The sequence below is a fragment of the Myotis davidii genome, unplaced genomic scaffold, assembly GCF_000327345.1.
Source record: "Myotis davidii unplaced genomic scaffold, ASM32734v1 scaffold668, whole genome shotgun sequence".
NCBI lineage: Eukaryota > Metazoa > Chordata > Mammalia > Chiroptera > Vespertilionidae > Myotis > Myotis davidii.
The window spans coordinates 579,640-598,031 of NW_006299394.1; the positions used below are offsets into that span (position 1 = coordinate 579,640).

Sequence of the window (18,392 nt, forward strand, 5' to 3'; positions counted from 1 at the left end):
CTGTGGCTTTGCTGCCACGGTGGCAGGAGATCTTTACTCGGATTGTCTGTCTGTGATTGTCTTTTCTCGTCACCCCTAGAAGACAGGGTGATCCTTACGAACAGGTGTTATGTATAGGATGTCCCAGAAAATGTGCACACACACTTTGAATAATTATGAAGGCAGTGTATATCAAAATACACTTCATTTTCAAAATTGAGCTGTCAGCTGTTACAGTGTGTATACATTTTGGGGGGACATCCTGTATATACAGTCGTGGGCAAATTAGGTTTACAGTTGTCAGTATTAATAACTAGTTATTGTGTTATTTATTATGACTATTAACCTACTTTGCCCAACTCCTATGTGAGGAGAAGGGAGAATGACAGCAACTCCCAGGGTTTTGAGCATGATCGTGGACGGGCCACTGGCACACCAGCAGATTGGGAACAAGGCCCGTGGCTTTGAGAATTCGTCTAGTTCCTGACACTGTGCTGTCAGTTGATTCTATGAGGAGCTCTTGGGCTGTGACAATATGGCGTTTTCGCCCTGAAGAGCACAATGGTAAAAATGAGGAGCGGTGGCAACAAAAGCAATCAGGATTCACGGAGAGCTCGGTGTTGCCCCCTGCTGGGCTCTCAGAATCCTTCCCGTCAAAACATCATCAATAAAGCCCTGTCCGCCCACTGTTGTCACACACACACACACACACACACACACACACACACACACACGCAGCCAGGAACATGCATTCTTTGTAAGAGTATACATTGTATTGGCCACGTGCCATCCAGCCAAGCCAAAAATCGTGAAACAATAGGAATCTGTGCCCAGAATATCAGCTAAAAATACCTCATCCCTGGCTCTGTGTGTGCTGGGTATGCTTACGAGGGTCCCAGGGGGCTAATGAGGATGAAGGGAAAGGAATACTGACATTTTCAAAGGAAACCAAACCTTTAACTCCCTAAAAAGGAAACATATATTTTCCGTGCGCCTGCCTTATGTTTCTTGCCATGTTTGCATGTCTGCGTGACACTATGGAAAGCCTATGATCTACGCCGTGCCACCCCGGCCTGGGCTGTGGAATCCACGCTCTCACTGCAGTCGTTTGCTCTGCAGCCTGACTCCTCGACAGCCTTCCAGGTTTCGGCAAAAACGAAGGCAGCGGTGGAGTGGGGTGTGGGGTGGGGTGGGGAGGGGACTGAGAGAGCAGGAGCGACTCACTGTCTCACACACTGTCCACTTACTCAGCTGGTTAGGGTTACAGCCCAGGGGCCCAGGGACACCTTTCCATCCCCAGCTGGGCCCAACATATCGTCACAGCCCAACAGCTCCTCATAGAATCAACTGATACAAACAGCACAGTGTCAGGAACTAGACGAATTCTCAAAGTCACAGGTCTTGTTCCCAATATTTAGACCCTTTTATTTCTTGACCATGGACTGAGCCCCAAGCTCTGCCTGGCTCTCTCGTGACCTTCCTGTTCTTTGTGGTCTGGGGGTAGGTCCCTGCCCCCTCTCAGCATCGGTTTCTTCCCAGTTATAACGTGAGGGAAGAGGCTGAGTGATCTTGTGGGGGCCTGACGGCCAGGGAAGCAAGATAAGAGGGTAGACGTCTCAGCGCAGGTCCGCAGCCTGTGAGCAGCGTCACCTGAGCCCTGAGAGGATCCGGGAAGGAGTCTCTTCCAAATATTTGCCAGATAGTGTCAGCGCTGGCCAAGTAGCAACTGTTGGCTCTGGTTGGCTCAATACGCAGTGCTGTCGGCTTCCTGAATGGATGCTGGGCGTCGGGCAGTGGCTGGCGTGCTGGCCACCACCCGTTGGCTAATGTCAGTGCTGACCTCGGGTGAGGGGAGCCCAGAGCTGTGGTCGCCTGAACGAGATGCACCTGCCGTCTCCTCAAGCCCGTGTCCTCTCACTGTGCCTGTTGGGCTCCTCCAGTAATGTATGAAAGGCTTGTCTGGTTTAATTCGTTACAATGAGAGTCGCAGCCTTGAGAAATGCATGAAGTTCTAATTTTGGCTCAGTCTTGCAGTAAATGATCTCATGCCAATATTGACGTGGGCAGATATGTCCCATTGATTTCTGCGAGTGTCAGACAATCCAAACATGCCGTCTCCTCAGGCTCCAAGGCATCTCGTGAGGTCGTTCTGACGCGTCGATGGAGCAGCAGGGCTCGGGAGCGTGACCTCTGGCCCACAGTCTCAGAGGTGGAAAGAACCCAGGCGTGAACCCGGGTTCTATCAGACTGGAAAACCATGCTGTCCCCACTCTGCCTGGCTCACCTCGACCAGACGCTGTGTGAGAATGAGGGAGGGACTCAGCCACCCTTTTGCGATGGACACCGAGCCAACATGCTACCCTGTGCTTCTCAGCGAGGTGCCTCTGGGCTGTGCAGACACCACACTCCCCATTCCCATCCCTTTGTATGGCCCTCACTGCTCCCCAGGACCCCAGGGACACGGAGCCTCCCATTGGCTCTGCCAGACACTATTGTTTCCCGGTTTCTCCCCACCGCAGAGCCTCGAGACTGTCTCCTATAGAAGATCCTGCCACGTCTATTGTCCCTGCAGACTTTCCCACCGCCCCAGGCCCACGGGCTCCGGCGCTTATTGTGGTGGTGTTGGCTCAGCCTCAAGGACAGAGACCTGGAGCCAGCTGACAAGGTTGCTTGTGTCACTACTTCTAAGGCCACAAGCCATGCTTTTGGTTCCCAATACTTTTGAATACTCTCCGTCAGTTCAGCCACATGGTCTCCCAGGCTCCGGCTGCAGAGTCACCCGACAGACAGTCTTGGCTTATGGCCAATGCCTGTCTTGGTGCCTGGATGACCTCAGTTACCAAGTCAACATGGCATTAGTGAGTGCTTCTGTACTGCCCCCTGGTGGAGAGGGTGGAAACGGGCATGCATTGCAGAGGGACACGCAGACTTTCTCCCACATTCCTAAACCCAGGACTTAGAAATACACCTGATGGGCCCTGGCCAGGAGCTCAGGTGGTTAGAGAATCGTCCTGACAGGCCAAGGCTGTGGTTTCGATCCCTGGTCAGGGCACATACAGGAATCAATCAATGATGCACAAACAAGTGGAACAACAAATTGACGTGTCTCTCCCCCTCAGGCCTCCCCCTTCCTCTCTTTCTAAAATCAATTAAAAAATGAAATGACCCTGATGGGAGGGGTAGGGCCGTGCAGGCGGACAGGTGCCCCGCCCGCAGCTGCTTGCTGCCGAGGCAGACAGCAGCTCTCTGTGTAGTTTGGCGGAGTGAAACCCGGACACAACCAGCTGCTCACGTTGCAATTTGTGTGACTGGTCTCCATCCTTTCACTTAATTTCCCATGGCGGGGAGGCTCTGAGGAACCCCTTTGATGTTGTCAGAATTCTGGGTTCAGGTTAATGAAGATCTCAGCTTGTAAACCTACCCTGGAGTGTCAAGATGGGGGTTCCCTTATATTCCTGCTCAGTCCTCCTGGGCCTCCAAGCCCTTGCCCTGGGTGGCGCTGGGTGTTCACGAGACTGCCATGTTCTGCAGCCGTCCTGTGCTTGGCCACTGTGCATCAGCCCGGAGGGCAGAGATGGGGATGACATGGCGGTTTCCAGTGTCTGCATCTAGAGGACAAGGGGCAGGTGGGGGGAGAGTGGAGGAAGGCGTGGGAATTCATGGTGAAAAAGTCAGGAGTATTGATCCTGAGGAGAAAATGAAGGCTCAGTCAGCCAGCCTCTTGGTTGTTACGTTGATAGAGCAAGAAGGCATTTTACGGAAGCGTGCTGGAACTCTTGGTCGGGTAAATCCAGACAAATGCCTAGCCCGAGGCCACTGCCGCAGGTGGGACCTGGACCCCAAGTCCACAGCCAGAGCAACCGAAAAGCTGTCCTCGACATCCTTGCACCGCTCATGGCCTTGGTCCGGAACTATCTGCCCAACCCCTCTCTCTCCATCTCCTTTACTAATCCCGATTCCCCCAGGCTCTTCGCCACCATCGTATGGTTCCCATTTTGATGAGGGCTTACATGTGCCAAGCACTGTGCTAGGTGGTTTTGATGTGTTAGTTCATCCTGACTGGGGCTCTGTGAGGCGAGTTCTTGTATTGGTCCCAGTTTATTGGTGAGTGAACTGGCACCACCATCACCAGACCCCGGTCTCAGAGCTAAGTGGTGGAGGGGCGGGGACCTGGATCTAAGGTGATGGGATGACTCCGTGCTGCCTCCACGGCTCAGTGTCTGTGGCTGAGCATCCCTGGCTCCTCCTGGCCCAAACCGCTGGCCTGCATTTCTGCCTGCACCTTGGGGACAGCCCCCCCCGCCCCCGCCCACGCTCCCAGCAGACGGGGTCCCCGCAGGAACTGCTTGGTCCTGAGCGTGTTGGGGTAGCGTAGACTCCTCACGGTGGCGCTGGGCTGGAGAGGGTCTCCCGGGAACTGTTTGTTCTTAACTAAATCCACAGCGGAGATGCCTCTCTCAGGGGCCCCTCAGGGTACTTTGGGGCCCAGGAGCTGAGAGCCCGATGGGGTCAGGTTGGTCCTGACTCCTGCCGTTCACCCCCAGAGGCAGCAGCATCTCCGGACGCCCTGCAGAGCCGGGGCCGGTCCAGAAACCCTCGCACGAGCTGCGACCACACCCCAGCTGCTGGCCTTTCTACTTATTTCTGCTGAGAAAACAGTGCCAGACGGATGGGGCGCAGGAGAGAAGGGGAGGAAGAGTCTGTGAGCGGCCCCCCGAGGCCCATCCTGGGGAGACTGAGCTTACAGAGGGGTTGTCGTCCAGCCCTTCCCCCACGGAGTGGGCGTGGCCGTGGCTGCAGAAATGCCGCGGTTCCTGGCACCACGGGGATGTTCAGTAAAGATGAATCCCCTGCTTCTGTCTTGATCGCCTTAGACTGGTGCCCGAGGAGCCCCCAGGTGCCAGCCTTCATCCCTGCTTTGGAAATGTTCTTGTCTCCATAGCTACAGAGCAGGATTCCAAACCTGTAAGAAAGGCATGAAGCGTGAAATGGAGCAAATTAAGGACTTTGCAGCCCGGGGAGTTCAGACATGCCTAGGAGCAACCGCTTAAAGATTTCTTCAAGTGGAATCTTCCCTAGAAATCAATCATCGATCCATCCATCAATCAATGGATCAATTCTTTCTGGAAATGTGTTTCCCGCAGTCCCACGGGCTTGTATCTCACCCATGTCCCTCTCCCACTCTGGGTACTTCCTTCCTCCTCCATGTTCCCCAAAAGGATGCACACACACACACACACACACACTTATACATACCAATACATACATACGGAGAGAGGGGGTTTAGCTGTGGTGGTGTGTGTGCATGTGTGTTTGCACACAATCTCTTTGGCCTTCGCTGTGCTGTATTTGTGAAAACGTAGCTGTGAATGATACAGTTCTGGGAAGATGTTGTTTGGAGAACTGCATGGCAAGGTGGGTCATGCCGAAACTGTCTGGGGGCCTGAGATGAGGTGCTGGCCGATTGGTGTCTCTGGTTAACAGGTGTGGAGTGAGGGGACCCCGGGAATGACGCAGGGTCCACCCAGGCTTTAAGTTTTTTATATCACTCTGGTCCATTGAAGGTCAGAGCTGAGGTCCCTGGGTAGAGGGTGGACAGGAGCCAGGTCTTCCTGGCCCCAAATCGGCCCCTTCCTCTTCTCTGCCGTCCTCCAGGCACCTGGGACAGCGGGAGGCTGCAGGGTGGCAGCGTGCTGGCCCCGTGGGAAGGATGCGGTTGTCCGAGGGCGCGCCTCCCGTTGCCCCGCGAGCTGGCCTGCCCTCGGCCCCTCTTGTCCGGTACCTCCTCCTCCACGCCTCAGACTCCCGCCACGTGGCCTCTGTGGAGCCGAGGACAGGTTCCTCCTGGTCCTGCCTGGTGCCTGCCCACCTGCCACCTGCCGTTCCCCTGTGAGGTGAGGGCTGACCTGCCACGTTCCCGGGAGAATCTGTGATGGGGGAGCCAGGAGCTGTCTGATGCCCAGAAGAACAGGCCATGGTGAGACCTGCCCACTCTCAGGGCACAGCCGGGCCAGGCTCTGCCCCAGCGAGGCCTCAGTAGCTTTCAGAGGAGGGCAGGCCCCTGGGAAACTGGAGAGAGACAGCTGTGTTTTGTGACCTAGACTTTTGACCTGGACTTTCTCTGAGCCTTCAAGAAAAGGGCAAGGTGTGTGTCAGCAGCTGTGTTCTCCGTGGCGCTGGCAGCTGTGCACACACGTGGCACACGTGACGGGCTGTGTGCACTTTGCTCCTTGAGTTGCTCAGGGAGAGGGAGGGTGACAAGAGTCGAGGGTGAGAGGGACCTGGTTTTCACCTAGAGGGGACCTGGTGGAGGGAGACAGGACCTCACGTTGGTCCCCGTCTCTACTCCCCACTGACCAGGCCTAGGATTTGAGCCCATGCAATTCCCGCCCCTTCCCCAGCTGCTGGGGAGCCCACTCTGACCCCCCGCTCAGTGGGGAGAAGACTGCAGTGGGGATGACCCTCAGGAGGAGGAGGAGGGGCCGACTCACAGGGTGGAAGGAAGCTAACAAGGAAGCAGACGCCTGGACCTGCTGCCTTCTGAGTGTCAGCGGAGAGGGGCCAGCGGGGGGCTTGGGACAGCGGGCCTAGGAGGGGCTCCAGGGAAGGACTGACCGGCCGGCTCAGGTTGGCCGACAGGATGAAGTGGTGGCTCTTCTCCTGAAGCACAGCGCCCACCATACAGGGAGGGTCAGGGCGACTTGTCAGGGGACGGGTATGCCCGGAGGCCCAGACCCAGCAGTACCCCACACGGGCAGCGGAGGAGGGGAGGGCTGCTGGCCTTGGGCCTGCGTTTGGGGCCACACTGGCCCCTGGGGCTGTCCACCAGCCTCACCCCTTTAAGTTTTGAGGAAGAGGGAGGCCGCCAGGTGCTCCGGGTGCGAGCAGGGAGGGCTGTGTGGTAGCCCAGATCTGCGCTTCTGACCCGGGCCGTGCGGGACACGCCTGCAGGCGGCCCTGTCCTTCAAGGAGTCCCAGAGGTGGCCCACTCCTTCTCCAGCCTGGCTTCCTTCACTCCGGGAAGAGAGGGGGGGCGTGGAGCGGTGCGTTCTCACTCGGGCAGTTCTACCCGCCTTGCCGTGTCCTCTCCCGTCAGCCGATGACCTTTCCACGCCCTTGACCCTCGGGCGTCAGGGACAGAGAGGCTTTCTTTTCCAGTTGCTTAAAAAAGAAAACTCTTTGTTTTGGAAATAGAGACATGGATGCCATCAGGAATGAACTAGAGATATTTCCAGGACGCGTTCATTATCTCTTGCTTATGCCACAGGCTTTGACAAAGAATTAGGTCGCTCTGAGGTCGTTTGGGAAGGAGAGCGCCTCTCCCAGACCACCCTGCAGCGTGACGAGGACGGGAGCGGCCGTGGTGGGAACCCGCTGTGTGTCGTCTGGGTTCCAGGCCTTCCCGTGCCGGCCTCCTCGGCCCGTTCTTCAAGCTCCTTTTGCTGCTGACGTGAGGGAGACGGGGGCCCGCGGACCTTTGTCACAGACCTCCCTCCTTTGTCCCGCTCCCAGGCTGTTTGCTGTCAAATGTGGGGGCTGCTTGGAGGCCATCGCACCCAACGAGTTTGTGATGCGGGCCCAGAAGAGCGTGTACCACCTGGGCTGCTTCTGCTGCTGCGTGTGCGAGCGGCAGCTCCAGAAGGGGGACGAGTTCGTGCTGAAGGAGGGCCAGCTGCTCTGCAAAGGCGACTACGAGAAGGAGCGGGAGCTGCTCAGCCTGGTGAGCCCGGCCGCGTCCGACTCGGGTGAGTGCCCGCGGTGGGCCCCGGGGGAGCTGGGGCAGTGTGGGCAGGTGACTGTCTGCAGTGCCTTCCTGGGGGGCCAGCCACCAGGCGGCCAGGCCCATGGAAGGCAGCTCTGTGCTTCCGGGAACTTGCCCTGTAGCTGGGAGTGATCTCTGTCCAGTCAGGATGGCCACGATGTGCCAAGTAACAAATGACCCCGATTCCACGGTGCCCACTGTAGACACTCATTCACACGCTCACAGGCTCCGGTTGGTGGAGTGACTGCTCCAGGCTGGCTGTCTCCGGCGCCTGCACTCACCTGGCTCAGCTCAGGCCGCAGTCCCGGCTCACGGCCCCTCCATGCACACCCTCGGGGGTCCGGCTTGAGGGGCAGCAGGTCCGGGTCTGGTTCTTGCCCTGGGAGTGGCCCACGCACAGAAGGCATGCCCAGCCCTACCAGCTCCTTTCACGTCTGCCGATGCAACTTAAAAGCTCAGGCCCCAATTCCAGAAGACGGAGCCCCCGGGCACCAGGAACCCTGCCTGGTGTGGGCACAGGATGCTCTTCCAGGGAGGGTTGGGAGGGGGCCGTGCCGCCTGCTTTGTTGCCAACTCTGCTCAGCCTTGTCTGCTCATCTAAGCCGAGCTCCGTGGCCCCCACTCGGCGGAAGGAGGCCCGCTCACCTCCCTTTCCCTCTGGGCACCTTGCTGAGCCTCCCACTTGGGCCTCCTCCCCAGAACATTGCATTCCCCAAGGGCTTAGAAGACGTGCACACCCAGGGGTCACCACCCTTTCTCATGTGGAAGTAGATGCCGGGGTCTGAGCTGGCACACAGGTGTGTGGGCCTTGATCACTGAGCTATCCAATTGCAGGTTTTAATGAACTACAAACTCAGTAGGAGGCGTTCGTGTATTCCTGCCTCCCACCCCCGGGCGCAAAGACAGGAAGAACAGCTGGATGCAAGTGGCACCCAGGCGTGGCGCCTTCCCCGCCACGGGTCCAGCCGCGCCCGCCCCTGCACACCTCTTCTCATGGCCGCGATGGATACACTGGAGCTTTCCGGACACTCACGCAGTCAGCAGCCACACCCGAGTGCTGAGGCCAGGGGCGGGCAGGACACGAATGACCAGAGTGGTGGGGGTGGGAGGTCTCCACACCACAGCCACGAAGGAGTTACAGATACCGTATTTCGGCTAGAAAAGTAAGGACTAAGTGAGCACATAACTGCCTTCCAAAGGCTGGCTCAGACCTATTTTTCTTCTAATTTCAGTAAGCAGGACTTACTAGTAACAAGCCAATCACTCTCTCAAGGCAGCCGCCTAGCTTAGCTTGTTCCCAGCTGCAGAGCTAGACATCACGTGTTCCACTACTTAACCCACCGAGCGCTTACACTGTAAACAGCAAAGGAGAGCAGCCTGACTCAACGTGGGGGACGTCCGAAGTCCTTCTAGAGATCAGGGCTAACAGAGGGGGCTCCTCAGGAGAAGGACCCAGCTGTGGAAACCACCGCTGGCAGGGGCGGGGGGCTGGTTCTAGAAGAGTCCCAGATGCCTTTCCGCTCTAAATCTCTAAGTGTTGGTGCAGCTTTAAATGGTGACAGTAAAGTCTCAAACAAAATCAAATATATTACCAGTTGCCTGCGCTTTGTCAATTATATGCGTCTTGCCTGTCTTGCATTATAAAACGTGCTGTGCACCAAGCCCAACTCACTGACGGCAGACGGCTCTGGAGCAGCTCCCTTCCTTTGCCCTTCCAGAAGCCCAGGCAGAGAGGGCGCAGGAGGAGAGGGCACAGGAGGAGAGGGCACAGGAGGAGAGGGTGTGAGCAGATGGAGAGGGCACAGGAGGAGAGGGTGTGAGCAGGATGAGAGGGTGTGAGCAGGAGGAGAGGGCACAGGAGGAGAGGGTGTGAGCAGGAGGAGAGAGTGTGAGCAGGAGGAGAGGGTGTGAGCAGGAGGAGAGAGCATGAGCAGCGAGTCCCTAATGAGTCAGTGAAATCTCCTAGGAGACGTCCACCTGATCTTAAGAGTTTAGATTTGGGGATCTGTCCCTGTCCACACACAATTTCTCCCCTCACTCCTGTCCTGAGCGTCTCTCCTATGGTAGGTGCTCGACAAATACTTGTGGAGGGAATGATCAAATGACCTGTCATCTTTAACATTAAAAAAATACTTTTTTATTGATTTCAGAGAGGATGGGAGAGGGATAGAAACATCAGTGATGAGAATCCTTGATTGGCTGCCTCCTGCACACCCCCTCCTGGGGCTCGAGCCCTCAACGGGCATACACCCTGACCTCGAATCAAGCCATGTCCTCCGGGTTCAGAGGTCGAGGCTCAACCACTGAGCCACTCCGGCCGGGCCATCTTTACCATTTTTATTGGTGACTTGGATGAAGAGGTAGGAAGTGGGTTTATCCGATTCACAGGTGACACATACCTGGCAGGGAATGCTGGGTGGCAGCGGACAGCTCGGTGTTCACAGAGTCTGGCAGCCTGCAAACGGCAGGATGGAGTCTGACCGCCGGGTTCCAGAATTCAGGGGTAATTCCGTGGAAGGGGCCTGCTTGGTGGAATTTCCCCGGGGCTTTAGCTGACCATAGTCCACAGGAGCCAACGGGAATGTCACAACGATAGAACTGTTATCGTTAACGGTGGGGGTGCAGCTCCTGAGGCCCCCGCGGGAGGATGGGGCTTCATGGAAAGCTTTGTTGATGATGCAAATTCAGGGGGTTCCCCTCCAAGCTCCTATTTCTGTCCTTCCCGCCATGGAGGAAGTCCAGTCTTGTCCTCCGCGCACCAGTCCAGCACCCGCTAGCCTGACTTTGTTCCCTCCCATTGCCTGTGGGGTCCACACGGCCGTGGCCCCGCAGCTGCTTGAGGCCACACGGCTCTGGAGAGGGAACAGGCGAGCTCAGGGGTGAGTGTGGGTCACGGAGCAAGAGAGGGAGCTCTGTCTGGGGACTGGGACTTTCCAAGATTTCTCATGTTTGCAAGGCTCCACCCTCCTAGCCAGTCCATGGCTCCCCAGGTCAGGCTGACAGGCAAGCGCCTTCTCTACGTCACCCCGACCACGGGGCATGCGCCCATCTCCACCTTTGTTCCACGCCTTCCCTCAGGGATCTGCAGGGAATGGAGCGGGGTTCCCTGCGGAGCAGAAGCTGTCGCTTCCTGGTGAAGCTGCCCAGATGACCGTGCTTATGATGTCTGACCGCCCCTTGCTCTCTTCCTTTATTAATATTAATAAACCAGCTACTTATGATGATAATACTTCCCCCCCCTCCCCCCGCACTCCCCGCTTCCCCACCCGCCCAGAGAACATGGGCCTCTGAAATCTTACAAAGGCGCGTGGGAGAAGGTCTCATCTGATTGCAGTTCTGTTAGTTTTTGCATCGCTCAGAGCACATTCGGGATATTTGACCTAATTTTAAATGATTCCTTTTACGGGGTCACTGACAAGCCCCAGAGAGCTTGAGCGAGGGATCAGCTTGCTAAATGACAGATAGTTAAAGCAATGCAGTGCTCACCTGTGTGAAAATAAGGCGAATGGGGCTGAGATCACACAAGGGTGCAGAGACAGACCTCGGTTCAAGGTCAGGACTGTGTCCAGCAAGGGCAGGCCAGCTGCCTTTCTGGGACGAGAACCTGCTGCCACTAACACTTTCCACGACAGGTGGTGGAGGCGGGTCAGTGACCTCTGCCTGTTTCCCCCTCGGATTCTGGAGCCTGTGGTTTTATGGCGCTGACTGTCCCCATGAACAGAGCACATGACACACGTGCAGCTCCGTGGACACCAAGCTCAGGAGACATTCAGGGGCCGGGTCTCCTCACTGCTGTGGCCAGAGGCTCCCCTTGTCCTGGTCCCCGCTGTGCCAGGGGCCTTGTAGGTGCCACCCAAACAGATGACTCTGTGGCAGGAATGAGATTATTTTCTTTGGACTTGTGGGCTCCTCGGAGCCCAGGGCCTCTAGGACAGACCTACCAACGCCCATGCCCGTGCCCTTCCCCCAGCCGCCAGCACGGGCTCTTTAATTGGTGGGCACGTTAGAGGTTGTCCAGGCCAAACGCCCACCAGTGCTCATCCGGCTTCTGCTTGGGTGTCTCCAGCACTGGGGAGCTCTGACCTCACATTCTTTTATATCTAGTTTATTGATTTCAGAGAGGAAGGGAGAGGGAGAGAGAGAGAAACATCAGTGATGAGAGAGAATCATGGATCGGCTGCCTCCTGCGTACCCCACACTGGGGATCAAGCTCACAACCCGGGCATGTGCCCTGACAGGGAATCCAACTGTGATCTCCTGGTTAATAGGTCAACACTCAACCACTGAGCCACACAGTCTGGGCATTTTTTCCAATACAGGAGATTTCAAAATCTCAATATAGAGAGAGAGAAACATCAGTGATGAGAGAGAATCATGGATCGGCTGCCTCCTGCGTACCCCACACTGGGGATCAAGCTCACAACCCGGGCATGTGCCCTGACAGGGAATCCAACTGTGATCTCCTGGCTCATAGGTTGATGTTCAGCCACAAAGCCACGCTGGTGGGCGTGGCCTCACACTGAGTGTGGATTGTCTGACTTATTACACTGGGCCCCGTTGTGTCTGTGTGTGTGACTCAGCCGTGGCCATGGCTCTGCCTGCAGGGACTCACAAAACCAGCCGGCGTCCCGACATGCGGCTGTCCTTTGAGCTGAGACAGATCCCTGTGCTCCCTGTGTCTTCTCTCTTCCTCTTGCTCCCCATCCTCCCAGATACCCCTCGGAAGAGGCGTTTGCTCTGCCTGTAAAAATGCTGCAATCCCTTTAGAATGCACCTCCCAGAGGGGCTAAAACCTTCCATATGCGGCCTGACTGCCCATGTTGTTATTACCACTTGTCATCTCTGATGGGCCCGTGGTTTCTGTAGCTTTATTGGCCCGTCAGTGGGGGTAGGAGTTTGGGGGCAACCATGGCTCCTGCCTGGTCCACGTCGCGTTTCTTGATCATCCTTATACACATCAGAGGTTATCTGAGAGTGTCTCCTGCAGCGATTTTTAAAAACTTTATTTCGAAATAAAATCTTCGATGTACAGAGCGATTTCAAAGCAGGGCAGGCGTTCCCACGCACCCTCCCGCCGGCCCTCCCAAGGTGAGCTTTTACGTGTAAGTGTACATTCTGATGCCTGGGCCGTGTAGACCATCCCATCACCCTCAGCACAGCGCTGCCGCCTCGGCATAGACCACTCGTTTCCAAGGGGCTGTTCTCTAACGTCTGCATCCACCCCGGGCCCCATCCAGGGTTCCCCGTTGCATGTTGTTTTATGTTACATTTGTGGTAAATTGCCTTTCCCCCTCATTGTTGCGATCATTAGGAACGTGTAGTCAGCATGTCGCTGTTGGCTCTCCCTCCGACGAATCCTTTATGCAGTGCTTCCCACATGGGCTCAGGCTGTTTTTTGCTTGTTTTGGGGATTGTTTGCCATTTGGAGGTTTTCTGACCTAAAGAACAGAATGCATGTTAGGTGGCACCCCGGGTTTGTTCCTGTCTGCAACTTTCCCCGAGGCCAAACCACAACACCCTCCTGGTTTGTGGGCTCTTCCTGGGTCAGACCCACCTCCTCGAGAGTCCACGTGTCAGCGTGGGAGGACGGCTCCTTCTGAGGCCCTGCTTTTGTGGAAGGGCTTCCCAGCAGAGGTGTGGGCCTGTCTGTGGGGGGTGGCCTGGGTCCCCCGGAAGGCCGCTCCGTCCTCATGGTCTGTGCTCACCTGGTCCCAGCACCGGGCCTGGCGCGCGGCAGGCGCTCGGTAACCTGTGCTGTTGTCCCCTCGACGCTGGCCTCTGAGTCCTCAGCCAGAAGCCCCGCTGTGCAAGGTGGCTCCCCACCCAGTGGAGTTGTCAGTGCTCTGCCGACTGGCCTTTCCTTGGTCTGTGAGGTCGCGGCTTTGGAGGGTCCAGGCGGCTCCCAGGTGCTGTCTCTGTGACACCCCTTTCTCCTCCCCCCCAGGCAGCGTCATCCAAGGTATTTAGAAGTGGCTCTCACTGCCTTCTACAGTCTTGGAACTGATTTTTTTATTCATTACAGAAGTATTTCAGCCTATCTTGGAACTCTTCTTGTTCTCCAATAAATTATATTTGAGAGGCAGCTGTGACCTCACGCATTCTGAAAAATGCCTAGCTATCCCGTGGATTATCTTGTCAGTTCATCGTCATTAATTTTAACATACAAGGAAGGAAAGAAGAAGACAGCAGGAGGTACGGGGATCTCGTTCCCGTGTGGCAGTGCCAGGGCTCGGGGTCTAAAGCGAGACGGTCTGAGTTTGGGTCTCGACTTGTACTCACACGCTGTGCCCTGGGGAACACCAAGCGGCCATGTACAGGGCCTGAAACTTGGTTCATATCCAGAAAAGGGCAGGTGCCATTTTTATTAATCCTCAGCACCTGTGGATATGTTTTAATTGACTTTAAAGAGAGAGGAAGGGAGGGAGTCAGGGATCAAACCCACAACCTAGGTTGAACCCACAACCTTTGGTGCACAGGACAATGCTCCAACCAACTGAGCCACCCGGCCAGGGCTAATGGAAAGCAGTTTTTCAAGACTGTTCTCTCCAACACCATTTCCCAGAAAATTTTAGCTGCAGCTCAGTAACAAATGTTTCTTATAATGACTTAATATACACATTCGTATGTGTGTGCGTGAAATAAAGTTTTAATACTTAGATTTACTCACAGCTTATCCCTCGTGCTAATAGTTTCTGTTCTAATAGTTTCTGTTCTATTTTTTTTTTAATGCTTGTCTCAGCCGCCTCGTTATTTTCATAACCCACTGACCGACAGAGGCCGGAAGTGTGAACACTACTGTTTCAAAGGGCAGTTTCCTACAAATCCAGCCCAGGCTCTGGAATAGGTGGACATTCCTCAAGTTTCAAGCAATAAATATGTCTCGGTCTCCTACATGCACGCATGCTGTGTCGGTGTCCAGACGACCAAAGACCTGGACTAGACCTCTGGCCGCAGGGCCTTGGCACAGAGTCCGGCACTCAGTAAACGCGCAGTAACTGCTGTCTCTGTGTCGGTGTTGGTGCGGGGATGAGATGCGAAGAGCGCACGTGTGTACCTTGCGATAGCACAGAGGTCTCGGTGGGCGTTTCTGAGTGACTCAGAGGCCTCTCTGGGGAGCAGGCAGGAGGCAGCTAGTACTCTCATCCCTGCCGTGGAACTGACCAGAGCCGTGTGGCCCCCGTCGAGGCTGGCACGTCTCTCTGTTCCGAGGCTGTGTCTTCTGGCGGGTTTATTTGTCTTCCTCTCTTAGGTGGAGAGACGGGGTGCAGGGCCCTCGAGTCAGGCTAAGCCCGGATAAGAACTTAATTCTACCAATTACAGAGCCGGGACACTTGACACTCGGCCTCAGCTGTCACTGGGTGTGGGAAATGTCAGGCAGGGTACAGCTTCAGACAGGTGCCATCTCTTCTCTAGCTATGATGATTTAATTTCGACGTGGACTCACACTTAGTGACTTTGTTAAAAACCATAATTGAAATGCACGCACTTGCTTCAGAGGTCTTTCAACCATTACGTGTGTGCAGCGTGCATCCATGTGTCTCACACACAGTCCCTGTAAGAAAAAAACTGGACACATGGACACTTGGCCTTTGGGATTGTTGCATGCTTATGACAATGTCAACAGTTCCTGAACCCTCGGTGCACAAGCATGGCCTGAAGCGGTTGACAAGTCACTGACTCACCCTCAGGTGTAGCTGATGGGGACGGCGGTGGTAGGATGATCCCTGGTCTCCGGGTCGGGAGGATGATTAGGACAGATGTGCTTAAGGTCCTGCAGTGAGTCACGGACAGCGCCGGAATCCAAGCCCAGGCAGTCCAGCTGCAGAGCCGGCTTCCCGAGGCCCTGGGCTGCGATGCCTGTGGATGGAATGTCCGCGTCCATTAACACAGACCTCACGCTTGTTGCTGAATTTGCTGGCAGCCTGCCTGCAGGTGGTGGCGCTGCTCCAGGCACTCAGTAGGACGTCCTACCTCCAACACCCAAATGAAGAATCTTTTCACAGATCGTTAAAGCAATGGAGACAAGGTGATTGGAGCTGCGCTTCCACTCTCTCTGAAGTTAGTCACACCTTCGCCTTCTGCTCTGACGCCCGGCTCCTCCTCTCCTGGGTAATTAATCACTGTCACCGCTTCTCCCGGGCACCCCCGCCAGGAAGCAGGAGGCTGCGGAGCATCCGAGGATGGTGGAGGTGGTACAGGGCAGACGCACTTTCCAAGTGCATGCAACGTCCTGACATTGTTTCCTTGTTTTGCTTTGCTTTTGCAATTACTCAGCGAATATCTGTCCTGCTCCTGTGGCTTCTTGGATGGAAGCAGGAAGAAGTCGACCTTTCTGTCCAGATGGGCAGCATCAGCCATGCCAACGACAGCCCTCGTTAAGTAAATGAATAAATACAACAGTGACAGTCAGTGCACATCAGAGCTTCTGCCAGGCTCCTGCGGGCTGGCCTGGGAGGTCCCGCCACCTGCCCAGCCCAGCTCAGGAGGAGTGCGCTCAGGTGTGTGTTTCCAGGGCCAGGACCAGGCGTGTGACTGATGAGTGCCGAGTGCCGTCCCTGCCTCACCGAGCCGATTCCTGGCTTCAGCCTTCGTCCCCTGAGCTCGGGGACCAGAGACTCGCTTTGCTATCGTGTCGTAAAGGTGTGGAGGGGGTTAGGGCGGACGCTGGTGGTGGTGCTCAGATAGCAAGCCCAGCCGTCAGTGTTTAGAATTCCAACCGAGAGGTTCCACGTGGATCTGAGGTGCTTTAGAGTAGACAGTTCACTGAGCAGGAGGAGGAATCACCGGCCATGTTGCCCTGGCCCTGGTGCCGGTGACCTAAGAAACCCAAATCCCGTTTCCTAGGGATTGGGGCAGACCGGCTAGGGCTGAGCCTCTGCTGCTCGGTGCGTGGACGTGTGTGGAAAACCACGCAGTTTAAGAACCGTTGACTGCTTAGTGGTGCAGTCCAGGAGTGCATGCAGGAGCGGAGGCATCCTGTTTTCTCTTGGCGATTCTGAGAGGGCTTGGCGCTGCGTGGGCACGGGGGCACTCGGTGGGAGCAGGGGGCCACGCTGGCGTTTGAGGTGAGTGAGCAGGCTCACCTTCTTGGGAATCCGTAAGCATGGGGAGCAGTGGGCGCCCCCTCAGCCTCCATCCCATCCGTGGAGTCTGCAGGGCACATGTAGAAGTGTGTGAGGCTTGATTGATAAGCAAATGTTTTTGAGCACTGACCATGTCACAGGCCTGTTGTGGGTGCTGGGGTGAGAACGCTGCCTGTTGTGGGGTGACAACGCTGCCTGTTGTGGGGTGAGAACGCTGCCTGTTGTGGGGTGACAACGCTGCCTGTTGTGGGGTGAGAACGCTGCCTGTTGTGGGGTGACAACGCTGCCTGTTGTGGGGTGAGAACGCTGCCTGTTGTGGGGTGACAACGCTGCCTGTTGTGGGGTGAGAACGCTGCCTGTTGTGGGGTGACAACGCTGCCTGTTGTGGGGTGAGAACGCTGCCTGTTGTGGGGTGACAACGCTGCCTGTTGTGGGGTGAGAACGCTGCCTGTTGTGGGGTGACAACGCTGCCTGTTGTGGGGTGAGAACGCTGCCTGTTGTGGGGTGACAACGCTGCCTGTTGTAGGGGTGAGAATGCTGCCTGTTGTGGGGTGAGAATGCTGCCTGTTGTGGTGTGAGAATGCTGCCTGTTGTGGGGTGAGAATGCTGCCTGTTGTGGTTGCTTGGGCAAGAACACTGCTCTCCTGAAGGGCTATTGGAGAGAGGCAGTCAATAGTCAGGTAAATCTATAATAATAAAAGTGTAATATGCTAATTAGACCGATGTCCTTCTGGACATCCTTCCGGGTGACCTTCTGTACAAAGCCGGGGCTGTGAGGGAAGCCGGGGTCCCTGGTGATAGAAGGAAGCCGGTGCCGGCAGCCAGGGAAAGGAAGGCCTACTCCTGCATGAATTTTGTGAATCGGGCCTCTAGTAGATAAATAAGATTATATGCTCAAGAGAGGGTTACTCTTCAAAGAGGTGACCCTTTAAATTTTCTCTACTTGTGTATTTAAAAAGTGACTTTGGAATGTGCCTAGAGCAGTGATGGCGAACCTATGACACGCGTGTCAGAGGAGACACACGAACTCATTTTTTGGTTGATTTTTCTTTGTTAAATGGCATTTAAATATATAAAATAAATATCAAAAATATAAATATTTGTTTTACTATGGTTGCAAATATCAAAAAATTTCTATATGTGACATGGCACCAGAGTTAAGTTAGGGTTTTTCAAAATGCTGACACGCCGAGCTCAAAAGGTTCGCCATCACTGGCCTAGAGGGTTACTGGGCCTGAGGGGTAGCTGGGCTGGCTGTTGGTAAAACTTCCTAGGTGGGCCTGAGGGAGGCAGGGGGCATCCCCAGGTGGGCCTGAGGGGGGCAGGGGGTGGGCAGCTGACTCCTGTCAGGAGAGCGTCAGGGGCAGACGCAGGCCCTTGTCAGCTGTCTCTCACAACCGCAGAGTTGCTTGGGCAAGAACACTGCTCTCCTGAAGGGCTATTGGAGAGAGGCAGTCAATAGTCAGGTAAATCTATAATAATAAAAGTGTAATATGCTAATTAGACCGATGTCCTTCTGGACATCCTTCCGGGTGACCTTCTGTACAAAGCCGGGGCTGTGAGGGACG

At 55.6% G+C, this 18,392-nt stretch overlaps 1 protein-coding gene across 1 annotated transcript in view; it reads left to right on the top strand.

Annotated features, from left to right (window-relative positions):
• Window positions 1–18,392, top strand: part of LMX1A (LIM homeobox transcription factor 1, alpha) — a 117,293-nt gene that overhangs the window by 72,384 nt on the left and 26,517 nt on the right. The window contains exon 5 of the mRNA XM_015571295.1: window positions 7,492–7,724. Coding sequence (XP_015426781.1) covers window positions 7,492–7,724 — 233 coding nt within the window. The remainder of the gene's footprint in view (window positions 1–7,491; window positions 7,725–18,392) is intronic.